General features: G+C 44.9%; 1 protein-coding gene across 1 annotated transcript; it reads left to right on the forward strand.

The window, feature by feature from the left end:
* Positions 1–6,927: 6,927 nt before the first annotated feature.
* Positions 6,928–8,950, forward strand: LOC123185483 (cysteine synthase). The gene is made up of 8 exons (XM_044597358.1): positions 6,928–6,971; positions 7,050–7,107; positions 7,199–7,600; positions 7,702–7,753; positions 7,840–7,919; positions 8,027–8,086; positions 8,197–8,277; positions 8,858–8,950. Exons 1-8 carry the CDS (start codon positions 6,943–6,945, stop codon positions 8,948–8,950), a joined length of 855 nt encoding a protein of 284 aa, XP_044453293.1. The 5' UTR covers positions 6,928–6,942.
* Positions 8,951–23,587: the final 14,637 nt, after the last annotated feature.

Here is a 23,587-nt window from a genome sequence, read left to right on the forward strand (position 1 = left end):
AGCCACTCTCAAAAAACAAGAACTGCCATAACTTCTTCATACGAGCTCCGAATTGAGCAAACTCAAACTTTTTGGAAACAAGATGACGAGTAGCATCAAAACAACGACTGCTTATAGTAAGAAGAGTCAGGGGAGGTATGCCTAACAAATAGAGGAGTGAAACCTCCAACAGAGAAGAACCGGCAAAACCTCCAACATCGAAAACATCATAGAAGATGCATCTGAACTCCGTTTTCGATGAAATTGAGCTTGTCATCAAGATGACCATAAGCTCTAAGACTCACAAAGAGAACCAAACAAGAACCAAGAAATATGATGCAAGGATGCAATGGTTTGAGCTCTCAACGAACGATACGATCAAACTACTCATCGAGAGCCCCCCTTAATAGTACGACAATCGATCCTATAACCCGGTCTCCCAACTACCATCATGAGACCGGTAAAATAGAAAATCTATCAAGGGCAAACCTTTGCCTTGCACATGGTTCACTTGAGCTAGATGATGACGATCTTGACTTCCTCAAATTGGACCACCTTTCTTGATTGTGTTGGCTCGATGAAGACTAGTTGATTGCTCCCCCATACTTCACTATGGGTGAGCCACTCTTCCGCACATCTCCACATGTCCATTGTCACCACAATGGACGGTAAGCTTCAAGCATTTGATCTCTTCATGATGCTCCACTTAAACTTGCACACCCAACCTAACCCCACAAAGAACTCTCACGAAGACCATGGGTTAGTACACAAAGCAAAATTGACAATGCTTACCATACCATGGGATCACTTGATCCCTCTCGGTACATCTTCTGCGCTTTGTGAGTTGAGCAATTTGATTCATTCTTGACTTAATCTTGATCAACCTTGAATCTTTCCAATTCTCTTCATTTGGATGATGTCTCGAAGGTAGACATGAATGATCACACAATCTTCTTCTTCAAGACATGCTTGCAATAAGCTTAACTCTCACATGACCAATCTTTGGATAATTCCTTGAATAGCACCTTGGTCGGCACCAACTCTCCTTGAAACCAACACATGTACTCCAAGAAAAGCCTATGGACAAAACCTTCAAATATAACTCAAGGCAACCATTAATCCATAGAGATTGTCATTAATTAACAAAACCAAATATGGGGGCACCGCATGTTCTTTCACCTAGTCCTACCGGATCGACTATGAGGATCACAAGAACTGCAATGGTGCTCCTTGAGCTGTATGGATGGGGAGGAAGATGGAGCTAGCTCTCCCCTTCTCCCTGCATGAGTGTGTGGGTGTGTGTGAAGAATGAGCCGACCCCCTCCTAGGGGGCTCCTGGGATGTCTTATAGCCTGGCCTCCGAGGTTACAAGTGATAAAGTAAGGAGGGTGGGTCCCTGGTGTCATTGTCTCTGTCTTCCAGCAGGGTCTGCCAGCTGCGGGACCCGCCGGCTGCCCGCCACTGTGGCATGCCGTCCGCCGCGTCACAGAGTGGTTGGCACTGTGTGGCTACAATGCTGCATTGCGTCGTCGCTGACCGGGGCCGCCCCGGTCAGCGGTACTGCGGGCACTGTATCCACGCTCTTTCCGTCATGGGGGTCGTCTTGTTGTATGGTTGGATTGGACGGACGCTGACCCGCCGCTCACCGGCTGTGGCCAGCCGGCCAGAGGCGTGGCGCCGCGCCTAGCCGACCCCCGACCCAAAGCCGGGGGAGGAGGGGGGGGGGGGACTGGAGGGCCAGCCGGACTGAGGGGCACTCACCGCCTTGATGTTTGGAAAATTGCCAAGTGTTGCTAAGCTTACCCCCCCCCCCCCCCCCCCACATGAATACAAAAACAAAGGCAAGTTCTCATTGAAGAAGGAAAGTGAGGTCTTTATACAGTTGTGATTCGCCAAAGCACTTACATCGAATTGTTCCCATGAAATCAATACCGGCAAGCTGTCATATGAGATCTTTTATTTTCTTGTGTGGTATCTCTCTAACAAGGAATATGAACAACACAGGAATAATGTTGATGAATAGAAAGAGCAGCTATAGAAAGATGACACCAAGGTCGTGGAGGATCAAAAGAACATCATCACACAAATGAAGGACGAACTAGACTTGATGAGGGTGGATCTGATCAAGCGTAATGAAAGCGAGTGAAATAAGTTTATCGGCTTCGTGAAATTATTTGTTGATCCAGAACTTAATTTTTTCGTGTGCTCTGTAGGGCCAGGATCTTGATGAGATCAAGGATGTGTGCCGCCCCATGCCTAATCCCACGCTCAAGGTAGTAATACTCTCTCAAAAGCGGTTGGTGTACATTTCGTTTGCTTAAACGCGACTGGATGACACATTCTTATCACCATGCTCAGAGCATCTTCAATAGCATGTGTATATTTGGATGTATATATATTTATATAGACAATGGTCTAAAAAGATTTTCTCATATAAACGTCCAGTTTTGCATCAGAATGTCTATATACAAGGACCATGATCGGTGGGCCGTCGCTGGGGAGAGAAAGAAATCATGACTGCATCTGACTTTAAACAAGGAACAATTGTATTCGTGCCCCTAGTTGGGTCACGCTCGACTGATTTGCCCCTATTTTTTCAACAATTGCGGTTTTGCCCAACTCACTTCACTCGCCTTGTGTTTTTGCCCTTCCGGGGCGGTTCCGACCAATCACGGTTCGCACAAGGCGAGTGAAGTGAGCTGGGTAAAACCGCAATTATTGAAAAAATAGGGGCAAATCCGTCGAGTGTGATCCAACTAGGGGCACGAATACAAAAATCCCTTTAAACAATGCCTTCACATTGTCCAGGCGTGGACATTGTCGAGATCGATATAGAGGATGTGTATATTTGGACGACCATATAGACAAGCTGTTGAACGTCTATTTTGAGGTCACGTCGTGGAAAACGAGTATAGACATCCATATAGACAAGCTATTGGAGATACTCTGAGGCTCCGGCTTCTTAACAGCGACGTGGTCTTGGATGTTCAGAGTTCTCTACTCCCCTGCTTCGTCATAAGTTGTCCTAATTTCTGATACTTAATTAGTAATTTTTGTTTTCGTTGTGATACTTACTAATTGTTTATTGTCATGCAAGTACTCTACTCCCCTTGAGTCTGAGACACTGGTTATCGTTGTGATATTTAATTAGTAATCATTAAAACTTTTTATTATGGTGAATCCTAATTAAGTGTTTTGATTCCTCAGCTTCAAAAGCAAGACATTTTGCACCCATAACTTCTCATACCAGACAAATTTGGTCCCTCTGCCCAACCAGAGTAGAATTGGCGCTGATGCGCCACCTCATCCCATCTTCCTACCTTTTCTCTCTAATGCACTATGTTGGCATTTTGTCGAACACTAATGTGCCTTCGCTCTCCACACCGACGGCACACTAAACGCAAGGCTGCCCGTGCGCGCACCAAGCACGCCACCGCTTGCCGTCGGCGAGCAGAAGGACGTCCACGAACGGAGCTGGAGATTGGCCATCTTGCGCGACTGCCACACCTTCCGCGGCGAGGCGAAGTTACTCGGCGTCCGTGGATGTCAACCAGTGCGTGCTGCATCTCGTCAGAATTGTAGCCATGCCGCCACTTGGCCTCGCTGGCTGCCGCCGTCCATGGTGGTGCGCGACGTCGTGCACGTGCTCCGCCACTGGCTCTGCACCAGCACGTACACACCAAGGAAGCGGATCGATTCCTCATGTGCTAGCAACAGCAAGCCAGGCAAGCTAATCCACACACTATGGGCGATGTCCGTGATCTTCATGGTAACTAAATGGGGAGATCGCAGCCATGCAAGACATGGCGTCGGCGAGCATGCGTGATCTCCCCTATCCGGCATGGGGCACTACGTCGTTTCCTCGCACGGTGGCACCACGGCAACGACCTCCTCACCGCGCAGGCCCTCCACGTCTTGCACAGACACGCCATGGACGCCGTGCAAGACTTGCTCGTCACGCATCACGTCTTGCGCAGCGGCAAATGCACTCCACAGACGAGACCGACTTCTTTACCATGCACGGGAGATACCGCATGTCCAATCAACTACATTATGACAGCCAACACACCTACTTTACCCTATCCCCTACTTAGATTCGCTCTCTCTCTCCTCAATGCACCCATGCATTTAAGTTTACTCTCAAATTTAAAACTGTCATAGTTTTTAAACAATCTTTTTTGCTTTCTGATCTGTTTACATATTTGCATTCACGGTGACGAGATCTTTTCAACAAGACTAAACATGACTATGGTGGTGTTTGGTTCTCTAGTCTTAGGACTTTTTCTAGTCCCAACTAAAAAGTTCCTAGTCCCTAAAAAGTCTCTTTCTGTTCGTTTTCAGAGACTAAAAAGTTCCTAGTCCCTTTCTAGAGGTTATTAAATGACCATGTTGCCCCTAGTATATAGAAAAATAACAATCAAACAACACCATGGGGTGGCGGGTCAATGGGTGCATGGAGGGGCATTGTTGGAAAAGTCCCAAAAAGACTCTCCTTGAGAGTCTTCTTCATTTAGTTCCAAATGCCTAGTTTAGTCCTTAAAAAGTCTCTCCCGTTTGATAAAAAAGTCTCTAAGAGGGACTTTTTCTAGTCCCTACACAAAAAAAGTCCCTGAAAACAAACACCCGATATATTTTCATCAATTTTGAAATATGGATTTTGAAATAAGATGAAACTATAAAAACTGTGATTGTTAGAGTAACCAAAAAATTCTTGTTTCATCGTGTTTTGGAGCGCATTATAATGTCATATTCCGTGTCGGTGTAATACCTTTGTCTTACCTTGTTCTGGTATATTTCATTGTGTTGCACACCATTTTCTACATGTTTCACCGTGTTTCAAAAACTCAAAATTCAAAATTGTCAAAACCCATTAAATATTAAGCTTGTTTCCAAGATATCATTGAAGGAAAGACACACGTTCAAAGGGACTATTTATCCTATATTTGTTTTAAAATATATGGTTACTTAAAGTTTAGGAAGAAAAATAAAATCTATGTACTAGTGTGCAGCATAAAGAACTAGTATTAGGTTGCGGTAAAAAAAACTAGTATTAGGTGGGAGAGAGGAATGAACTGCATCGCAGTACTTTGCTGTAGCATTTCTTCATAAAGTTGTCGGAGGACTTTAGATATAAGATTAAATATATGGCATGGGTGCACGAATCTCTAACAAAGATGGACGCCTTAGCCATGCACGGGATATTCCGTGCATGGTAGAATCACTTTTCTCCTCCACAGACGCCTGGGAATGACGTGCTTAACACACACGTTGTCCAGCACGGGGACACCATGGGCGCGCAAGACCTCACCGTCATCCGCCTCACCTTCCCGCAGCAGCCGGACAAACTGAAAGCGATGATGATCGTTTTCAACAGCGAGGTGTCGTCGGAGTTGATCAGGCAGAACCCAACAGAGTAGACCGCTCTGACGCGAGAGATGGTGAGCCTCGGTGCCGGCACGGACACGGTGGTGACCTACTGACCTGCGGCCGTGTTGTGGTGCAAGCGAGAGAAAGAAGACGAATGTAAGGTGGTGAATCAATCCTGGGTCCACAAAATCACAAAACCACCCGAAGTGGTCTAAGGGATGATAAGTATCCGGTTTTGACAGTTTTTTTAAGGGAATGTTTTGACAGTTAAGGAACTAGATTTGAATGGTTTTAAAGTGGAAGGACCATTTCTAAACTATTGGTAAAGGTAAGGATGAAAATATACATTTCTCATAAAATATTCAAGTTAATTAGTATTTAATTAATGATGTTAATTTTAATTTGGGAAAAACTCCGGACTGTTACAGGAGGCATATGAGGGGCTAAATTTTAAGGCTTGGGCTAGAGATACTCTTAGAGTTGGGAAGTAAAACTTGGGCCCAGTAATAAAAAGTAAAAAATGTGAACTGTGCATTTTCCCGCGTGTCATGGAATTACTTGATTCCATCCATGTCGTGAACTCGTCACCATCTACGAACGCATGCCTTACGGCCGGCGTCATCGTCAGTATCAGCACATATTGTAACTATCGGCAATAGCGTTGTACAGCTCGATCGATGTGCTAAACAAAAGGTCAGGAGTAACGAGAAGGCGAACACAATGAGATATTGGGCATCTCATCACGCATAATCCAATAAGATATGCCATTCGCTGTGATTTGCATTATAAATCTCTGCATGGGCGCGTCATTTGCTTCCCAAAAAGTTTCGAGCCGTGGAACTCCCGCATTCATCCGTGATCCGTTGTGAGTGCCCAAAAACTCTCTGTTCTTACTCAGCAATCTAACCCTCCATTAGCTCGGTTCATCTCAGCCACTAGTTTTGTTAGTTAATAAGTACACATTTTGTGGAATCCTTGGACTCAAACCAGTTAACTGATCCCCTCAAAAAACAAAACCAGTTAACTGAATGTTTTGATCAAGTTATCGTAGAAGTGATCAACTTTGCATGGCTGGCGAAGATCTCGTCTTCTTTTTACTCACTTCGTTTCTTTTTAGTTCGCGTATAAGATTTGGTCAAAGTCAAACTTTGTAAAGTTTGATCAACTTTATAGAAAAAAAATATCAACATCTACACTACTAAAACTATATGGTATGAAAATTAATTTCATGATGCATCTAACAATATTGATTTCATATTGTGAATCTTGAATTTTTTTTATAAACTCCGTCAAAGTTAACAAAGTTTGACTTTGATCAAATCTTATATGCAGACTAAAAAGAAACGGAGGGAGTAGATCACAAGGTGAGCAATGAGGCAATGGTGTCCAAACGAAACGATCGCGAAAGATGTAACCGTAGTACGTAACTAGCTCTTGTCTACACAACCACATACATTTGCAGGTCACCTGCGATGCAAATTATGACATGCTGATTCTGTTTTCGATCCATGTCAGTTGATTGGCAGGACTCCCCTGGTGTACCTGAACAAGGTAGTAACCGGGTGCGAGGCTCGCATCGCTGCCAAGCTTGAGATCATGGGGCCATGTTCCAGTATCAAGGATAGGTAAGTCAAGTGCATGCAGTTAATCAGCATGGATTATCAGTGGTACAGATAGTTCCGGGGATAATCTTGGTTTTGCAGGATTGGTTACAGCATGATCACCGACGCAGAGGAGAAGGGTCTCATCACTCCAGGAAAGGTGAACGCCGATCAGTGAGAGGCAGACACCACACGTACGTACGTAGATTATCGTCAAAATCATAGCCGATTTTGTTGTTCTTGGTTTTCAGAGTGTGTTGATCGAGCCTACGGGCGGCAACACCGGCATCGGGCTGGCCTTCATGGCGGCCGCCAAGGGGTACAAGCTGATCGTGACGATGCCGTCGTCGGTGAGCACGGAGAGAAGGACGGTGCTCAAGGCGTTCGGCGCGGAGGTGGTGCTCACCGACCCGCTCCGCGCCATGGACGACGTTGTGCGGCGGGCGGAGGATATCGCCGCCAAGACGCCCAACTCCTACGTTCTCCAGCAGTTCGAGAACCCTGCAAATACGAAGGTGCATTACGAGACGACGGGGCCGGAGATCTGGAGCGGGACTGCCGGCGCAGTGGATATCCTGGTGGCCGGCATAGGGACTGGGGGCACCATTACGGGGGCAGGGAAGTACCTCAAGGAGATGAACCCTGAAATTCAGGTGACATGCATGACTGGCCTATGTTTGTCTGCGATTTTCTTTCTCCATTTACAATGCATTTTTGGCTTGATTGTGGTTGTATTGGCATTTTCAACCTGAAGATCTATGGCGTGGAGCCGTCAGAGTGCGCCGTTTTGTCCGGAGGGAAACCTGGTGAGATAAGTAATTTTCTTTCGAGAATTATAAGTACAAATTGTAATCCTATTGGCGTGCTCATTTTTACTGGTTTTCAAATCCAGGCCCGCACAAAATCCAAGGTCTCGGGGCCGGTTTCGTCCCTGGAGTCTTGGACGTAAGCATTCTAGATGAAGTCTTCCAAGTGAGCAAAATGTTCCCCGTTTGTCACGTTTCTCTTGGAAAGTTGATATGACTGTCCACTGCATTTTTTTCTTTTCTTTTCTTACGTTTATCTACTCGAGCGGCCAGATCACGAACGAGGAAGCCGCGAGCATGGCGAGGCAGATCGCGCTGAAGGAAGGGCTTCTTGTGAGCAAACAAACCCCAGAATTCAGTAGAAATCTCATAATATAACATCCTACGTGTGATTTTCTCTTTCTCGAAGCCTGGTTCTGTAAGATGATACATGGTTTGTTCAGGTCGGGATGTCATCGGGCGCGACCGCGGCTGCGGCCATCAGGGTGGCGCGGAGGGTCGAGAACAGAGGCAAACTCATCGTCGTAAGTGCCGTACTACCTCTAGGTTCATCATATTGTCTTTTTTTATGAAAAGCAGAATATATTAATATCAAAAAGATACTAATTACACCCAGCCTCTACACCGACAAGATATATAAAAACATTCAGGATGCACACAGACAAAAAAGAAAAAAAAGGCAAAAAAAAACGACCCTGCCACGGTGATCAATCACCCGCAGTAGCAGCACCCTAACCACCATCAAAGACATCACCTGGACTAGAAAGAAGATTCTCCAAAAGCAACGCCTCCAAAAAAATAACAATGTAGAAGCGTTGTCGTTGCCTGATCAAAGATCGTAGGTTTTCACCCTCGAGAAAGACCGCGTTTCCAAAACAATGCCTTCAATAAGGACACTGCCAGGCACAACCAATAAAAGCCAGGTGTTAAGTTTTCATCCTGAAAATCACGTCTCGGTACTCAAAGGAATACCACCAACAAAGAAGTCCTCCAATGCTGCCACCCCACTTGCGGAGGCTACTACTGCAAGTCAAGTGCTTCATCAGATTGTCTACTTGTTGTGGTTTCGTTTTTCACCGTGTCTTTTGTTCTTGTTCGTTGCAGGTTGTGTTCGCCAGCTGCGGAGAGCGCTACCTCTCGTCGTTTCTCTTTGAGTCCATAAAAAAGGAGGCGGAAAATATGGTGTTGGAGCCATGAACGCTGACTTCTCATGTTTTGGGAAAAAGTTCAGGCACTTTGCTATTTTCGATCGCGCTGCTGGCAGCGGCTTGTATTCCCTCCGGTTCAATGGGAGTTTTACTTCTTTTTCAATTTATAACTTTGGCACATACAGTTTCAATAATATTAATATTGATCCACGAAGGAAATTGCACAAACCACCCGCTATTATTGGTGTTGATTTTACACAGAACACCTACTCTATGGTTTGTTGCACAAAACATCAAATGCCGGTGTAATCCGCTGCATCTAGGTCCAATTCAGCATTTAGTTACGTTGATATGATTTTCCATGGGTCCATCAACTGTAGATCAAACCGAGGACTTATAATTGTCCCATTCAATTTTTTCACTTGAAATTTAACATTTTTTAAAATGCAACAAACGCATTAAATCACAAATATATCCAGTACTATTTTGGAAAAACAAATGTAGCTCATTTGGACAAATGATTTGATAGATATTGGAGCTTTTAGTTGTTTCATTAAAGAAAACAGAACTTAATTTCAAGAAAAATATGAAGATTTTTTTAGTGGACCATAAATGTATCTAGCATTGATCTAGGAAAGTCTCAACTCATTTGGGCTAGAGGTTTGGTAGATGTTGTCAATTTTAGTTAGACCGTTCAATAAGGTGCAGTGCTCCACCCCGCTCTAAGAAGTATGACTATGACTCTGATTTGCCAATACCCAAATGGGTAGTGTACTGCTTGCTCCCCTTCTTCATACTAATCGAAGAAAATTTCTGCTCAACTTGGCAAAGGTCTAGGAGCTATTAACAGTTGTAGTTGGTGGTTGATGTGACTGGTTTTCTTTGCCATGTGTGCACTTACATGCGGAACCCACCCATGAAAAATCACAACAACATACCAAAACACTGGATTAGACCTAGCAGCAATGGATTACACCAATATGTGGTATTATGTGTGACAAACCCGTAGAGTAAGTGCTCTATATATGTAAAATCAACACCAATATTTTGTAGTTGTCCGCAATTTTCATTGATCAGTTTTTTTTTCCGAAACAATGAGCCACCTCGTCGATTTCTATTAAAAAGCTGCCCCATAAGTTTGAGCATGACCACGACACGCAAACAAACAATTATCTAAACAAATTCTCATATACACTTATTGAAGCAAGACTATAATAACTGCACCATACAATGTTCATTATGCACTTCATAGCTCCAGTCTTCTGATTATAGGATTCCAGCAATGACTCTGAGTGTATGCCTCCGCCATCACGGTCTTGATCAGTCTATATGCTTCCTCAATTCTTCTTCATCTTGGTTCTTTCTGTAAAATACTCAAGTTAGTGAAATAATAAGATAGGTTGAAGACTACAACAGCTAGATCACTGGGAACATTTTCGCAAAGCAAGCTTCGTTTCTAGTCTTCCACAATGTCCTGCAAATAGTGTTGTTAAAAAATTAGGCAATTTCATGATTAATTGCAGAACATAAAATATGATTAAAGCAATCATTAGCATGTATATGCTGAACATACTAGATGCATTAAACAATGTGAATAGTAATACTACACATACAACAACAACCATAATTAAAGACTGGATCAGACCAGAATGCACGTAGCAAATGTTTGTAGATGAAGTAGATGTCACTGTTGTAGATGCTATGTTTTTGAAGAAGATGTTGGTGACACGAAGCTGATGGCAGCGGAGACAACGGTTCGTGACATTGCCTGAATTGGAAGGAAAATGACCCGTGGTGACTAACGTAAGTAGTCACGCGCAACGCTTTCCAAAAACCTAATTCACTCTCTCCTGGTGCAAAATTACAAGGGTGAGAAGTTTTGGATACCCGCTCTCCCGCTCACAAGTGGACGCCAACATTCAGGATGAAGTGGATTACGGTGGCAACAAAAATAGCGAGAGGAGGCAAAAAAACCTAACTCGATTTTGGTGAGTATTTGGCGATAGCCAGTAAGTCATATAAGAGAACCCACCTGGTCTCATGTTGCAATCACTATTTGAACTGACTAGGTTTCCAAATCCAAAATCTACTGTCCAGAAGCCAAAAAAATGACAAAGGAAGTCGCGCTCCTGCAAGGCCATAGATCCGATTTTGGTGGACCATTCACCAGCCGCCTTCACCCCATCCGGTAAGTAAGGTTGAGCGTGTGCGATGTTCTCTTTCTCTCCTCATACACATCACTTATTGAAGTGTGGAGACTCCACTATATAAGTCGGTATTACCTCACCGCCACTTCTATGGTGGGACTAAATATTGCACCTCCACTCTTGCCCTTTATTCACGGGCCTTTGAGACCCGAAGTATTTTAACAACCCCCAATGGATCTCAAACGTCCCTTTAGAATTTGCATGTTCTCACTACTTGTCTATGAAGGAAATGTGCCCTAGAGGCAATAATAAAGTTGTTATTTATATTTCCTTATATCATGATAAATGTTTATTATTCATGCTAGAAATGTATTAACCGGAAACTTAGTACATGTGTGAATACATAGACAAACAGAGTGTCACTAGTATGCCTCTACTTGACTAGCTCGTTAATCAAAGATGGTTAAGTTTCCTAACCATAGACATGAGTTGTCATTTGATAAACGGGATCACATCATTAGAGAATGATGTGATTGACATGACCCATCCGTTAGCTTAGCACTATGATCGTTTAGTTTATTGCTATTGCTTTCTCCATAACTTATACATGTTCCTATGACTATGAGATTATGCAACTCCCGAATACCGGAGGAACACTTAGTGTGCTATCAAACGTCACAACGTAACTGGTTGATTATAAAGATGCTCTACAGGTGTCTTCGATGGTGTTTGTTGAGTTGGCATATATCGAGATTAGGATTTGTCACTCCGATTGTCGGAGAGGTATCTCTGGGCCCTCTCGGTAATGCACATCACTATAAGCCTTGCAAGCAATGTGACTAATGAGTTAGTTGCGGGATGTTGCATTACGGAACAAGTAAAGAGACTTGCCGGTAATGAGATTGAACTAAGTATGATGATACCGACGATCGAATCTCGGGCAAGTAACATACCGATGACAAAGGGAACAACGTATGTTGTTATGCGGTTTGACCGATAAAGATCTTCATAGAATATGTAGGAGCCAATATGAGCATCCAGGTTCCACTATTGGTTATTGACCAGAGATGAGTCTCGGTCATGTCTACATAGTTCTCGAACCCGTAGGGTCCGCACGCTTAACGTTCGATGACGATCGGTATTGCGAGTTTATGTGTTTTGATGTACCGAAGATAGTTCGGAGTCCCGGATGAGATCATGGACATGATGAGGAGTCTCGAAATGGTCGAGACATAAAGATTGATATATTGGATGACTATATTCGGACACCAGAATGGTTCCGAGGTGTATCGAGTATTTACCAGAGTACCGGGGGTTACCGGAACCCCTCGGGGGGTTATTGGGCCTCATGGGCCTAGTAGTGGAAGAGAGGAGGAAGGCCAAGAGGTGGCGCACGCCTCCCCTAACCCAAACCGAATTGGACTAGGGGGCGGCCCCCCTTTCCTTCTCTCCTCCCTCTCCTTCCCCCTTTCTCCTAGTTGGATTAGGAAAGGGGGGCCGAATCCTACTTGGAGTAGGATTGCCCCCCTTGGCGCGCCTCCTCCCCTTGGCCGGCCTCATCCTCCCTCCCGCTTTATATACGTGGGAGGGGGCACCCCGAAGGCACACCAAAGTTTCTCTTAGCCGTGTGCGGTGCCCCCCTCCACAGAAACACACCTCGGTCATATCATTGCAGTGCTTAGGCGAAGCCCTGCGCTAGTAACTTCATCATCACCATCATCACACCGTCGTGCTGACGAAACTCTCCCTCGGCCTCAGCTGGATCAAGAGTACGAGGGACGTCATCAAGCTGTACGTGTGCAGATCACGGAGGTGCTGTGCGTTCGGTGCTTGATTGGTTGAATCACGAAGACGTTCGACTACATCAACCGCGTTACTTAATGCTTCCGCTTTCGGTCTACGAGAGTACGTGGACACACTCTTCCCACTCATTGATATGCATCTCCTAGATAGATATTGCGTGATCGTAGGATTTTTTTTTGAAATAATGCATTCCCCAACAGTGGCATCCGAGCCAGGTCTATGCGTAGATGTTATATGCACGAGTAGAACACAAAGGAGTTTTGGGCGTGTGTATATACATATTGCTTGCCGTCACTAGTTGTTTCTTGATTCGGCGGTATTGTTGGATGAAGCGGCCCGGACCGACATTACATGACCGCGTTCATGAGACTGGTTCTAACGACGTGCTTTGCACACAGGTGGCTGGCGGGTGTCAGTTTCTCCAACTTTAGTTGAATCGGATTCAATGAACAGGGTTCTTTCTAAGGATCAAAAAGCAACCACTATACCGCGTTGTGGTTTTTGATGCGTAGGTAAGAACGGTTCTTGCTAAGCCCGTAGCAGCCACGTAAAACTTGCAACAACAAAGTAGAGGACGTCTAACTTGTTTTTGCAGGGCATTGTCGTGATGTGATATGGTTAAGACGTGATTATATAAATTATTGTATGAGATGATCATGTTTTGTAACATAGTTATCGGCAACTGGCAGGAGCCATATGGTTGTCGCTTTATTGTATGAAATGCATTCGCCATGTAATTTCTTTACTTTATCACTAAGCGGTAGCAATAGTCGTAGAAGCAATAGCTGGCGAGACGACAATGATGCTTCGATGGAGATCAAGGTGTCAAGCCGGTGACGATGGTGATCATGACTGTGCTTTTGAGATGGAGATCAAAGGCAGAAGATGATGATGGCCATATCATATCACTTATATTGATTGCATGTGATATTTATCCTTTATGCATCTTATTTTCCTTAGTATGGCAGTAGCATTATAAGATGATCTCTCACTAAATTTCAAGGTATAAGTGTTCTCCCTGAGTATGCACCGTTGCTACAGTTCGTCGTGCCGAGACACCTCGTGATGATCGGGTGTGATAAGCTCTACATTCACATACAACGGGTGCAAGCCAGTTTTGCACACGCAGAATACTCGGGTTAAACTTGACGAGCCTAGCATATGCAGATATGGCCTCAGAACACTAAGACTGAAAGGTCGAGCATGAATCATATAGTAGATATGATTGATAACCCACAAGTATAGGGATCGCAACAGTTTTCGAGGGTAGAGTATTCAACCCAAATTTATTGATTCGACACAAGGGGAGACAAACAATATTCTCAAGTATTAGCAGCTGAGTTGTCAATTCAACCACACCTGAAAGACTTAATATCTACAACAAAGTATATAGTAGCAAAGTAATATGATAGAAGTGGTAACGGTGGCAAAAATAATGGTATTGGTTTTGTAGTGATTGTAACAGTGGCAACAGAAAAGTAACTAAGCAAAGATCAATATGTGAAAAGCTCGTAGGCAATGGATCAGTGATGGATAATTATGTCGGATGCGATTCCTCATGCAATAGTTATAACATAGGGTGACACAGAACTAGCTCCAGTTCATCAATGTAATGTAGGCATGTATTCCGAATATAGTCATACATGCTTATGGAAAAGAACTTGCATGACATCTTTTGTCCTACCCTCCCGTGGCAGCGGGGTCCTATTGGAAACTAAGGGATATTAGGGCCTCCTTTTAATAGAGTACCGGACCAAAGCATTAAGACTTAGTGGATACTTGAACTCCTCAAACTACGGTCATCACCGGTAAGTATCCTGATTATTGTCACTTCGGGGTTAACGGATCATAACTCATAATAGGTGACTATAGACTTGCAAGATAGGATCAAGAACTCACATATATTCATGAAAACATAATAGGTTCAGATCTGAAATCATGGCACTCGGGCCCTAGTGACAAGCATTAAGCAGCAAAGTCATAGCAACATCAATCTCAGAACATAATGGATACTAGGGATCAAACCCTAACAAAACTAACGCGATTACATGATAAATTTCATCCAACCCATCACCGTCCAGCAAGCCTACAATGGAATTACTCACGCACGGCGATGAGCATCATGAAATTGGTGATGGAGGAATGTTGATGATGACGATGGCGACGGATTCCCCTCTCCGGAGCCCCGAACAGACTCTAGATCAGCCCTCCCGAGAGAGATTAGGGCTTGGCGGTGGCTCTGTATCGTAAAACGCGATGAATCCTCCTCTCTGATTTTTTTTCTCCCCGAACATGAATATATAGAGTTGGAGTTGAGGTCGGTGGAGCACCAGGGGCCCACGAGGCAGGGGGTGCGCTCAGGGGGGGTAGGCGCACCTCCCACCCTCGTGGACAGGGTGTGGCCCCCTGGCCTTGATTCTTTCGCCAGTATTTTTTATATATTTCAAAAATATTCTTCATTGATTTTCAGGTCATTCCAAGAACTTTTATTTCTGCACAAAAATAACACCATGGCAATTCTGCTGAAAACAACGTCAGTCCGGGTTAGTTCCATTCAAATCATGCAAGTTAGAGTCCAAAACAAGGGCAAAAGTGTTTGGAAAAGTAGATACGTTGGAGACGTATCAATGATCAACATAGTGATGTTCACCATTGAAAACTACTCCATCTCATGTGATGATCGGACATGCTTTAGTTGATATGGATCACGTGATCACTTAGATGATTAGAGGGGTGTCTATCTACGTGGGAGTTCATAAGTAATATGATTAATTGAACTTTAATTTATCATGAACTTAGTACATGATAGTATTTTGCATGTCTATGTTATTGTAGATAAATGGCCCGTGTTGTTGTTCCGTTGAATTTTAATGTGTTCCTAGAGAAAGCTAAGTTGAAAGATGATGGTAGCAACTACACGGACTGGGTCCGTAACTTGAGGATTATCCTCATTGCTGCACAGAAGAATTACATCCTGGAAGCACCGCTAGGTGCTAGGCCTGCTGCAGATGCTACTAATGACGTTAACAACGTCTGGCAGAGCAAAGCTGATGACTACTCGATAGTTTAGTGTGCCATGCTTTACGGCTTAGAACCGGGACTTCAACGATGTTTTGAGCGTCATGGAGCATATGAGATGTTCCAGGAGTTTAAGTTAATATTTCAAGCAAATGCCCGAATTGAGAGATATGAAGTCTCCAATAAGTTCTATAGCTGCAAGATGGAGGAGAATAGTTCTGTCAGTGAACATATACTCAGAATGTCTGGGTACCACAACCACTTGACTCAACTGGGAGTTAATCTTCCGGTTGATAGTGTCATTGACAGAGTTCTTCAATCACTTCCACCAAGCTACAAAAGCTTCGTGATGAACTATAATATGCAAGGGATGGATAAGACAATTCCCGAGCTCTTCGCGATGCTAAAGGCTGCGGAGATAGAAATCAAGAAGGAACATCAAGTGTTGATGGTCAACAAGACCATCAGGAAGAAGAGTAAAGGGAAGAAGGGGAACTTCAAGAAGAACGACAAACAAGTTGCTGCTCAAGTGAAGAAGCCCAAGTCTAGACCTAAGCCTTAGACTGAGTGCTTTTACTGCAAAGGGACTAGTCACTGGAAGCGGAACTGCCCCAAGTATTTGGCGGATAAGAAGGATGGCAAAGTGAAAGGTATATTTGATATACATGTTATTGATGTGTAGCTTACTAATGCTCGCAGTGGCACCTGGGTATTTGATATTGGTCCTGTTGCTAATATTTGCAAGTCGAAACAGGGGCTACGGATTAAGCGAAGATTGGCTAAGGACGAGGTGACGATGCACGTGGGAAATGGTTCCAAAGTCGATGTGATCACCGTCGGCACGCTACCTCTACATCTACCTTCGGGATTAGTTTTAGACCTGAATAATTGTTATTTGGTGCCAGCGTTAAGCATGAACATTATATCTGGATCTTGTTTGATGCGAGACGATTATTCATTTAAATCAGAGAATAATGGTTGTTCTATTTATATGATTAATACCTTTTATGGTCATGCACCCTTGATGAGTGGTCTACTTTACTAAATCTTGATAGTAATCATACACATATTCATAGTATTGAAGCCAAAAGATATAAGTTTAATAATGATAGTGCAAGTTATTTGTGGCACTGTCGTTTAGGTCATATTGGTGTAAAGTGCATGAAGAAACTCTATGTTGATGGGCTTTTGGAATCACTTGATGCGTGCGAACCATGCCTCATGGGCAAGATGACTAAGACTCCGTTCTCCGGAACAATGGAACAAGCAACAGACTTATTGAAAATAATACATACTGATGTATGCGGTCCGATGAGTGTTGATGCTTGTGGCGGGTATCATTATTTTCTGACCTTCACAGATGATTTCAGCAAAAATGGGTATGTCTACTTGATGAAACATAAGTCTGAAACATTTGAAAAGTTCAAAGAATTTCAGAGTGAAGTAGAAAATCATTGTAACAAGAAAATTAAGTTTCTACGATCTGATCATGGAGGTGAATATTTGAGTTATGAGTTTGGTGTTCATTTGAAACAATGCGGAATAGTCTCGCAACTCACGCCACCTGGAACACCACAGCGTAATGGTGTGTCCGAACGTCGTAACCGCACTTTATTAGATATGGTGCGATCTATGATGTCTTTTACTGATTTACCGCTATCATTTTGGGGTTATGATTTAGAGACGGCTGCATTCACGCTAAATAGGGCACCATCGAAATCCATTGAGACGACACCATATGAACTGTGGTTTGGCTAGAAAACCAAGTTGTCGTTTCTTAAAGTTTGGGGCTGCGATGCTTATGTGAAAAAGCTTCAACCTGATAAGCTCGAACCCAAATCGGAGAAATGTGTCTTCATAGGATACCCAAAGGAGACTGTTGGGTACACCTTCTATCACATATCCGAAGGCAATATATTCATTGCTAAGAATGGATCCTTTCTAGAGAAGGAGTTTCGCTTGAAAGAAGTGAGTGGGAGGAAAGTAGAACTTGATGAGGTAATTATACCTGCTCCCTTATTGGAAAGTAGTTCATCACAGAAATCAGTTCTAGTGATTCCTACACCAATTAGTGAGGAAGCTAATGATGATGATCATGAAACTTCAGATCAAGTTACTACCGAACCTCGTAGGTCAACCAGAGTAAGATCCGCACCAGAGTGGTACGGTAATCTTGTTCTGGAGGTCATGTTACTTGACCATGATGAACCTACGAACTACAAGGAAGAGATGATGAGCCTAGATTCCACAAAATGGCTTGAGACCATGAAATTTGAGATGGGATCCATGTATGAGAACAAAGTGTGGACTTTGGTTGACTTGCCCGATGATCAGCAAGCCATAGAGAATAAATGGATCTTCAAGAAGAAGACTGACGCTGACGGTAATGTTACTATCTACAAAGGTCGACTTGTTGCAAAATGTTTTCGACAAGTTCAAGGAGTTGACTACGATGAGACCTTCTCACCTGTAGTGATGCTTAAGTACGTCCAAATCATGTTAGCAATTGACGCATTTTATGATTATGAAATTTGGCAAATGGATGTCAAAACTGCATTCCTTAATGGATATCTTAAAGAAGAGTTGTATATGATGCAACCAGAAGGTTTTGTCGATCCAAAGGGTGCTAACAAAGTGTGTAAGCTCCAGCGATCCATTTATGGACTAGTGCAAGCATCTCGGAGTTGGAATATACGCTTTGATAGTGTGATCAAAGCATATGGTTTTATATACACTTTTGGAGAAGCCTGTATTTACAAGAAAGTCAGTGGGAGCTCTGTAGCATTTTGATATTATATGTGGATTGTTGATTGGAAATGATACTGAATTTTTGAATAGAATAAAAGGATACTTGAATAAGAATTTTTCAATGAAAGACCTCGGTGAAGCTACTTATATATTGGGCATCAAGATTGTCGGTGTCAAAACCGGCGGATCTCGAGTAGGGGGTCCCGAACTGTGTGTCTAGGATCGATGGTAACAGGAGACGGGGGACACAATGTTTTACCCAGGTTCGGGCCCTCTCTATGGAGGTAATACCCTACGTACTGCTTGATTGATCTTGATGAATATGAGTATTACAAGAGTTGATCTACCACGAGATCGTAATGGCTAAACTGTAAGAGTCTAACCTGGCTATGATTATCAGGATTCTCCCTATCTACGGACCTAGCCCTCCGGTTTATATAGACACGTGAGGGATCTAGGGTTACACAAGGTCGGTTACAGAGAATGGAATCTTCATAGTTGGTCGCCAAGCTTGCCTTCCACGCCAAGGAGAGTCCTATCCGGGCACGAGTGGAGTCTTCGGTCTTTGTATCCTTACGGCCCATTAGTCCGGCCCAAATCCAATAGATCCGACACCTGAGGACCCCTTAGTCCAGGACTCCCTCAATAGCCCCTGAACCAGGCTTCAATGACGATGTGTCTGGCACGCAAATTGTCTTCGACATTGCAAGGCGGGTTCTACTTTCTGAATACTTCCAGGATAGTCTTCAGATGAAACGAAGGTGTCCAGATCTGCAACACAAGTACCGCACACAATTGCAAGGAATATAGATTTCACGAGTCCCATCTGCTGACAACTTTTTGCAAGATGACATCACATCTGTTCGGTCACTATATCAAACTGTTTTTGTCCGCCATTCCGCGTTTCGAGATGCGGTTTCCATTGGCATGTCTTGCCAAAGCAGAGATCATGTCCCCTTATTGTGGGATTTTCATCAATGCGGGCGTGGGTAACCCAACCATGCCGTTTACACAGCCCTTGGGAATAGGCGAGTGTTAGGGCGAGTGGGGAGGCGTTCGATATTCACTACCTTTATAAGGGGATAAGGATTCCCCCTTCTTCTCCCACGCCTTCTCTCTTCCTCTGCCCTTCCACTCTTGAGCTCCAGCACCCAAGTTCTCATCTTCTTCCCGCTCAAGCTAGCACTCAACCATGTCTGGATCCAGAGGCCAAGGCAAGTGGATGGTCTCCTCCGTCAAGGAGAAGGACATTACTGAGCTTCGGGCAGCCGGGTACTTGGCGAAGGACATCGCCCACCGTCTTCCAGCCCAGGGGCAAGTTGTCCCCATGCCGAAGCCCAATGAGAGGGTGGTATTCATCCCTCATTTCCTCCGTGGGCTAGGGTTTCCACTCCACCCTTTCTTCCGCGGGCTGATGTACTATTACGGGATATACTTCCATGATCTATCCCCGAACTCTTTCCTCAACATCTCGGCATTCATCGTCGTGTGTGAGGCCTTCCTCCGCATCCAACCCCACTTCGGGCTGTGGCTCAAGGTCTTCAACGTGAAGCCGAAGGTGGTGGATGGCCAACATGCGAAGTGCGGAGGAGCCATGGTGATTAAGCTGACCAATGTCTCCTGGCCGAAAGGCACTTTCGTGGAGACTGTAAAGGAATGGCAGAAACAATGGTTCTACATCACAGAACCCCGCGACGCCACCTGGGCCACAGCTGCCGAATTCAACTCCGGCGCTCCCACGTGACTCACCTCCTTGGTTGAGAAGAGTCTGAACTGGTGTTCGCCAGATGAGCTGATAGTGCTGCAGACACGCGTTAGCATGGTAGACAAGGATGTCAAACTTCTCGATATAATCCAGGTGATGCTAGTTCACCGGATTCTTCCGTGCCAAAGCCGAAGCCTCCCTCTATGGGAGTTCAATCCGAAGAAGCACCATACCCTGAAGAGGCTCTTCGAAACCACTCACGAAGACGCCTGGAAGTTGCTCTTCGAGGGCAACGAGACACCGCAGGCCATAGATTCGGACCGCGGGCACGATATTAACCACCTCGCCAACAAGGTATGTTATTTTTAACGCACCCCCTACTTTCTTGTTTCAAGGGTGATATCTAAGCTTTTATTATCATTGCTTCTTCAGGACTGGATGGTGAGAGCGAAGCGGATCCAGTGTCCGGCTCCGCTGCCTGAAGAACCAGTCATCCCGCGTTTAGCGAAGATGCTGGTGCCGGTTCCCTATACGGCGCCGATGAAGAAGGCCACGGGGAAGGCCAAGTGGGTCTGGAGTGGCCCCTGCTGCAAGGGCGCTTCGGACGCGACGTCCGAAGACAATACCCGCTCCTTCGTCGCCAAAGACGACGACGATGAGGAGGAGGAGAGAGATTCTCCCCCTGATGGGGGGAGAGAGAAGAGGGCGGCCTCCACAATTCTGGAGGCGGAGGCGCCCAAGAAGGGGAAAGGCCCGCTCGTGGGCGGCTCCACATGGGATGTCGACAGCAGTCCGGAGTGATGTCCCCGCACTAAGCATCGGGCTGCATCGTAAGCGCTAAGACTCATACATGCACATAATTCTAACCTCTACTCTTTGTTGTATTGACATGATTAATTACGATATTGCAGTCCGGCTCACGACAGCTCCCAGCGATCCTCATCAAGAGTCTCGTTGGACTCAACGGAGATGGCCAGTGAGACACCATCGGCCTCTTACTCTCCCAAGGCCAAGGGAGACGTCGAGGTGTTGTCTCGAAGGACCTTCCCAGGCCAGTGAGAGGTTCGGGAGGTCGTCAAGGCGGCACCAGAGGGCGATACCTCGGCCGCCAGACACATGAGGGAGCAAGCCCCCATGGAGACTGACGATGGGGGCCGTGCTCCATTCGGCCCCCATATGAGCACGGATCCGGACATCCATACGGCCCTGGAGTCCTACAAGCAGCTTCCTTCAAGAGAAGGAGGCGTGCCCGCCCCGCCGGTGACCTCTGTCCAACCAGAGACGCCAGACAATCTATGGGAAGCGCTATGAGGTGCTTCCATTGTGGAAGAACACCGTATCCTTATGGGTTCGCTGATTGAGAAGGTTCAGTCCGTTAAAAGCAGACTAATCGAAGCCTGCAGTAGCCTGCTAACAGGTTTTGAGGTAAGCGGCGTTTAACCGAGAAAATCCCCACATAGACAGTAGCCCCTGAGACACTGTCCGGTGTTCGGAAAGAAAAGCCGGACAGAGGGTCAATTAAATTTCACAGGAAACTAACCAAACTGTATCTGATGTGAATAAGCAGGCGTCGCTGCTGGCCGTGACTTCTCACATTGCCGAAGTCTCCGGACTAAAGCAGAAACTTGAGCAGGACGAAGAATAGCTTGGCCAGGCGAGGAAGCAGCTGGAAGACCAGCAAGGTATGCAATGGCTCGCTATATATTCAGAAAGATTAAATGATGTATACTGACCGTAGTGTCATTATATGTGTAGGGCGATGACTGAGGTCGAGGCCCTGAAAAAGGCCCTGGACGAAGCCGAGGAGAAAGCTGTCAAGGAGCAGCCGCTCGCAAGAAGCTGAAGGCCCATGTGAATGAGGTCCAGCAAGAGCTCCAGGACGCAGTGAGGATGTACGAAACCCTAGAGAGCGATGTTTCGGCTCGAGAGACCGAACTCTCCAAGGCTCCTCAAAGCGCGGAAGCGGGCCGGGTTGAAGCCTAGGGTGCCCTCCAGGAGATCCAGGAGGCTAGGAAGATCGCGGCGGGTAAGTGCTACCTCTTGAGCACTGCGTTGGTTTTCCCTTGAAGAGGAAAGGGTGATGCAGCAAAGTAGCATAAGTATTTCCCTCAGTTTTTGAGAACCAAGGTATCAATCCAGTAGGAGGCCACGCACGAGTCCCTCGCACCTACACAAACAAATAAAATCCTCGCAACCAACGCAATAAAGGGGTTGTCAATCCCTTCACGGTCACTTACGAAAGTGAGATCTGATAGATATGATAAGATAATATTTTTGGTATTTTTATGATAAAGATGCAAAGTAAAGAAAGCAAAATAAATGTAAAAGGAAATAGCTTGTTGACGGAAGATTAATATGATGGAAAATAGACCCGGGGGCCATAGGTTTCACTAGTGGCTTCTCTCGAGAGCATAAGTATTACGGTGGGTAAACAAATTACTGTTGAGCAATTGACATAATTGAGCATAGTTATGAGAACATCTAGGTATGATCATGTATATAGGAATCATGTCCGAGACAAGTAGACCGACTCCTGCCTGCATCTACTACTATTACTCCACACATCGACCGCTATCCAACATGCATCTAGAGTATTAAGTTCAAAAGAACAGAGTAACGCTTTAAGCAAGATGACATGATGTAGAGGGATAAACTCATGCAATATGAAATAAACCCCATCTTGTTATCCTCGATGGCAACAATACAATACGTGCCTTGCTGGCCCTACTGTCACTAGGAAAGGACACCGCAAGATTGAACCCAAAGCTAAGCACTTCTCCCATTGCAAGAAAGATCAATCTAGTAGGCCAAACCAAACTGATAATTCGAAGAGACTTGCAAAGATAACCAATCATACATAAACGAATTCAAAGAAGATTCAAATACTGTTCATAGATAAACTTGATCATAAACCCACAATTCATCGGTCTCAACAAACACACCGCAAAAGAAGATTACATCGAATAGATCTCCACAAGAGAGTGGGAGAACTTTGTATTGAGCTCCAAAAAGAGAGAATAAGCCATCTAGCTAATAACTATGGACCCGAAGGTCTGAAGTAAACTACTCACACTTCATCGGAGAGGCTATGGTGTTGATGTAGAAGTCCTCCATGATCGATGCCCCCTCCGGCGGAGCTCCGTAAAAGGCCCCAAGATGGGATATCGCGGGTACAGAAAGTTACGACAGTGGAATTAGGGTTTTGGCTCCGTATCTGGTAGTTTGGGGGTACGTAGGTATATATAGGAGGAAGAAGTACGTCGGT

This window comes from Triticum aestivum, chromosome 2A (assembly GCF_018294505.1).
Source record: "Triticum aestivum cultivar Chinese Spring chromosome 2A, IWGSC CS RefSeq v2.1, whole genome shotgun sequence".
Classification (NCBI taxonomy): Eukaryota; Viridiplantae; Streptophyta; class Magnoliopsida; order Poales; family Poaceae; genus Triticum; species Triticum aestivum.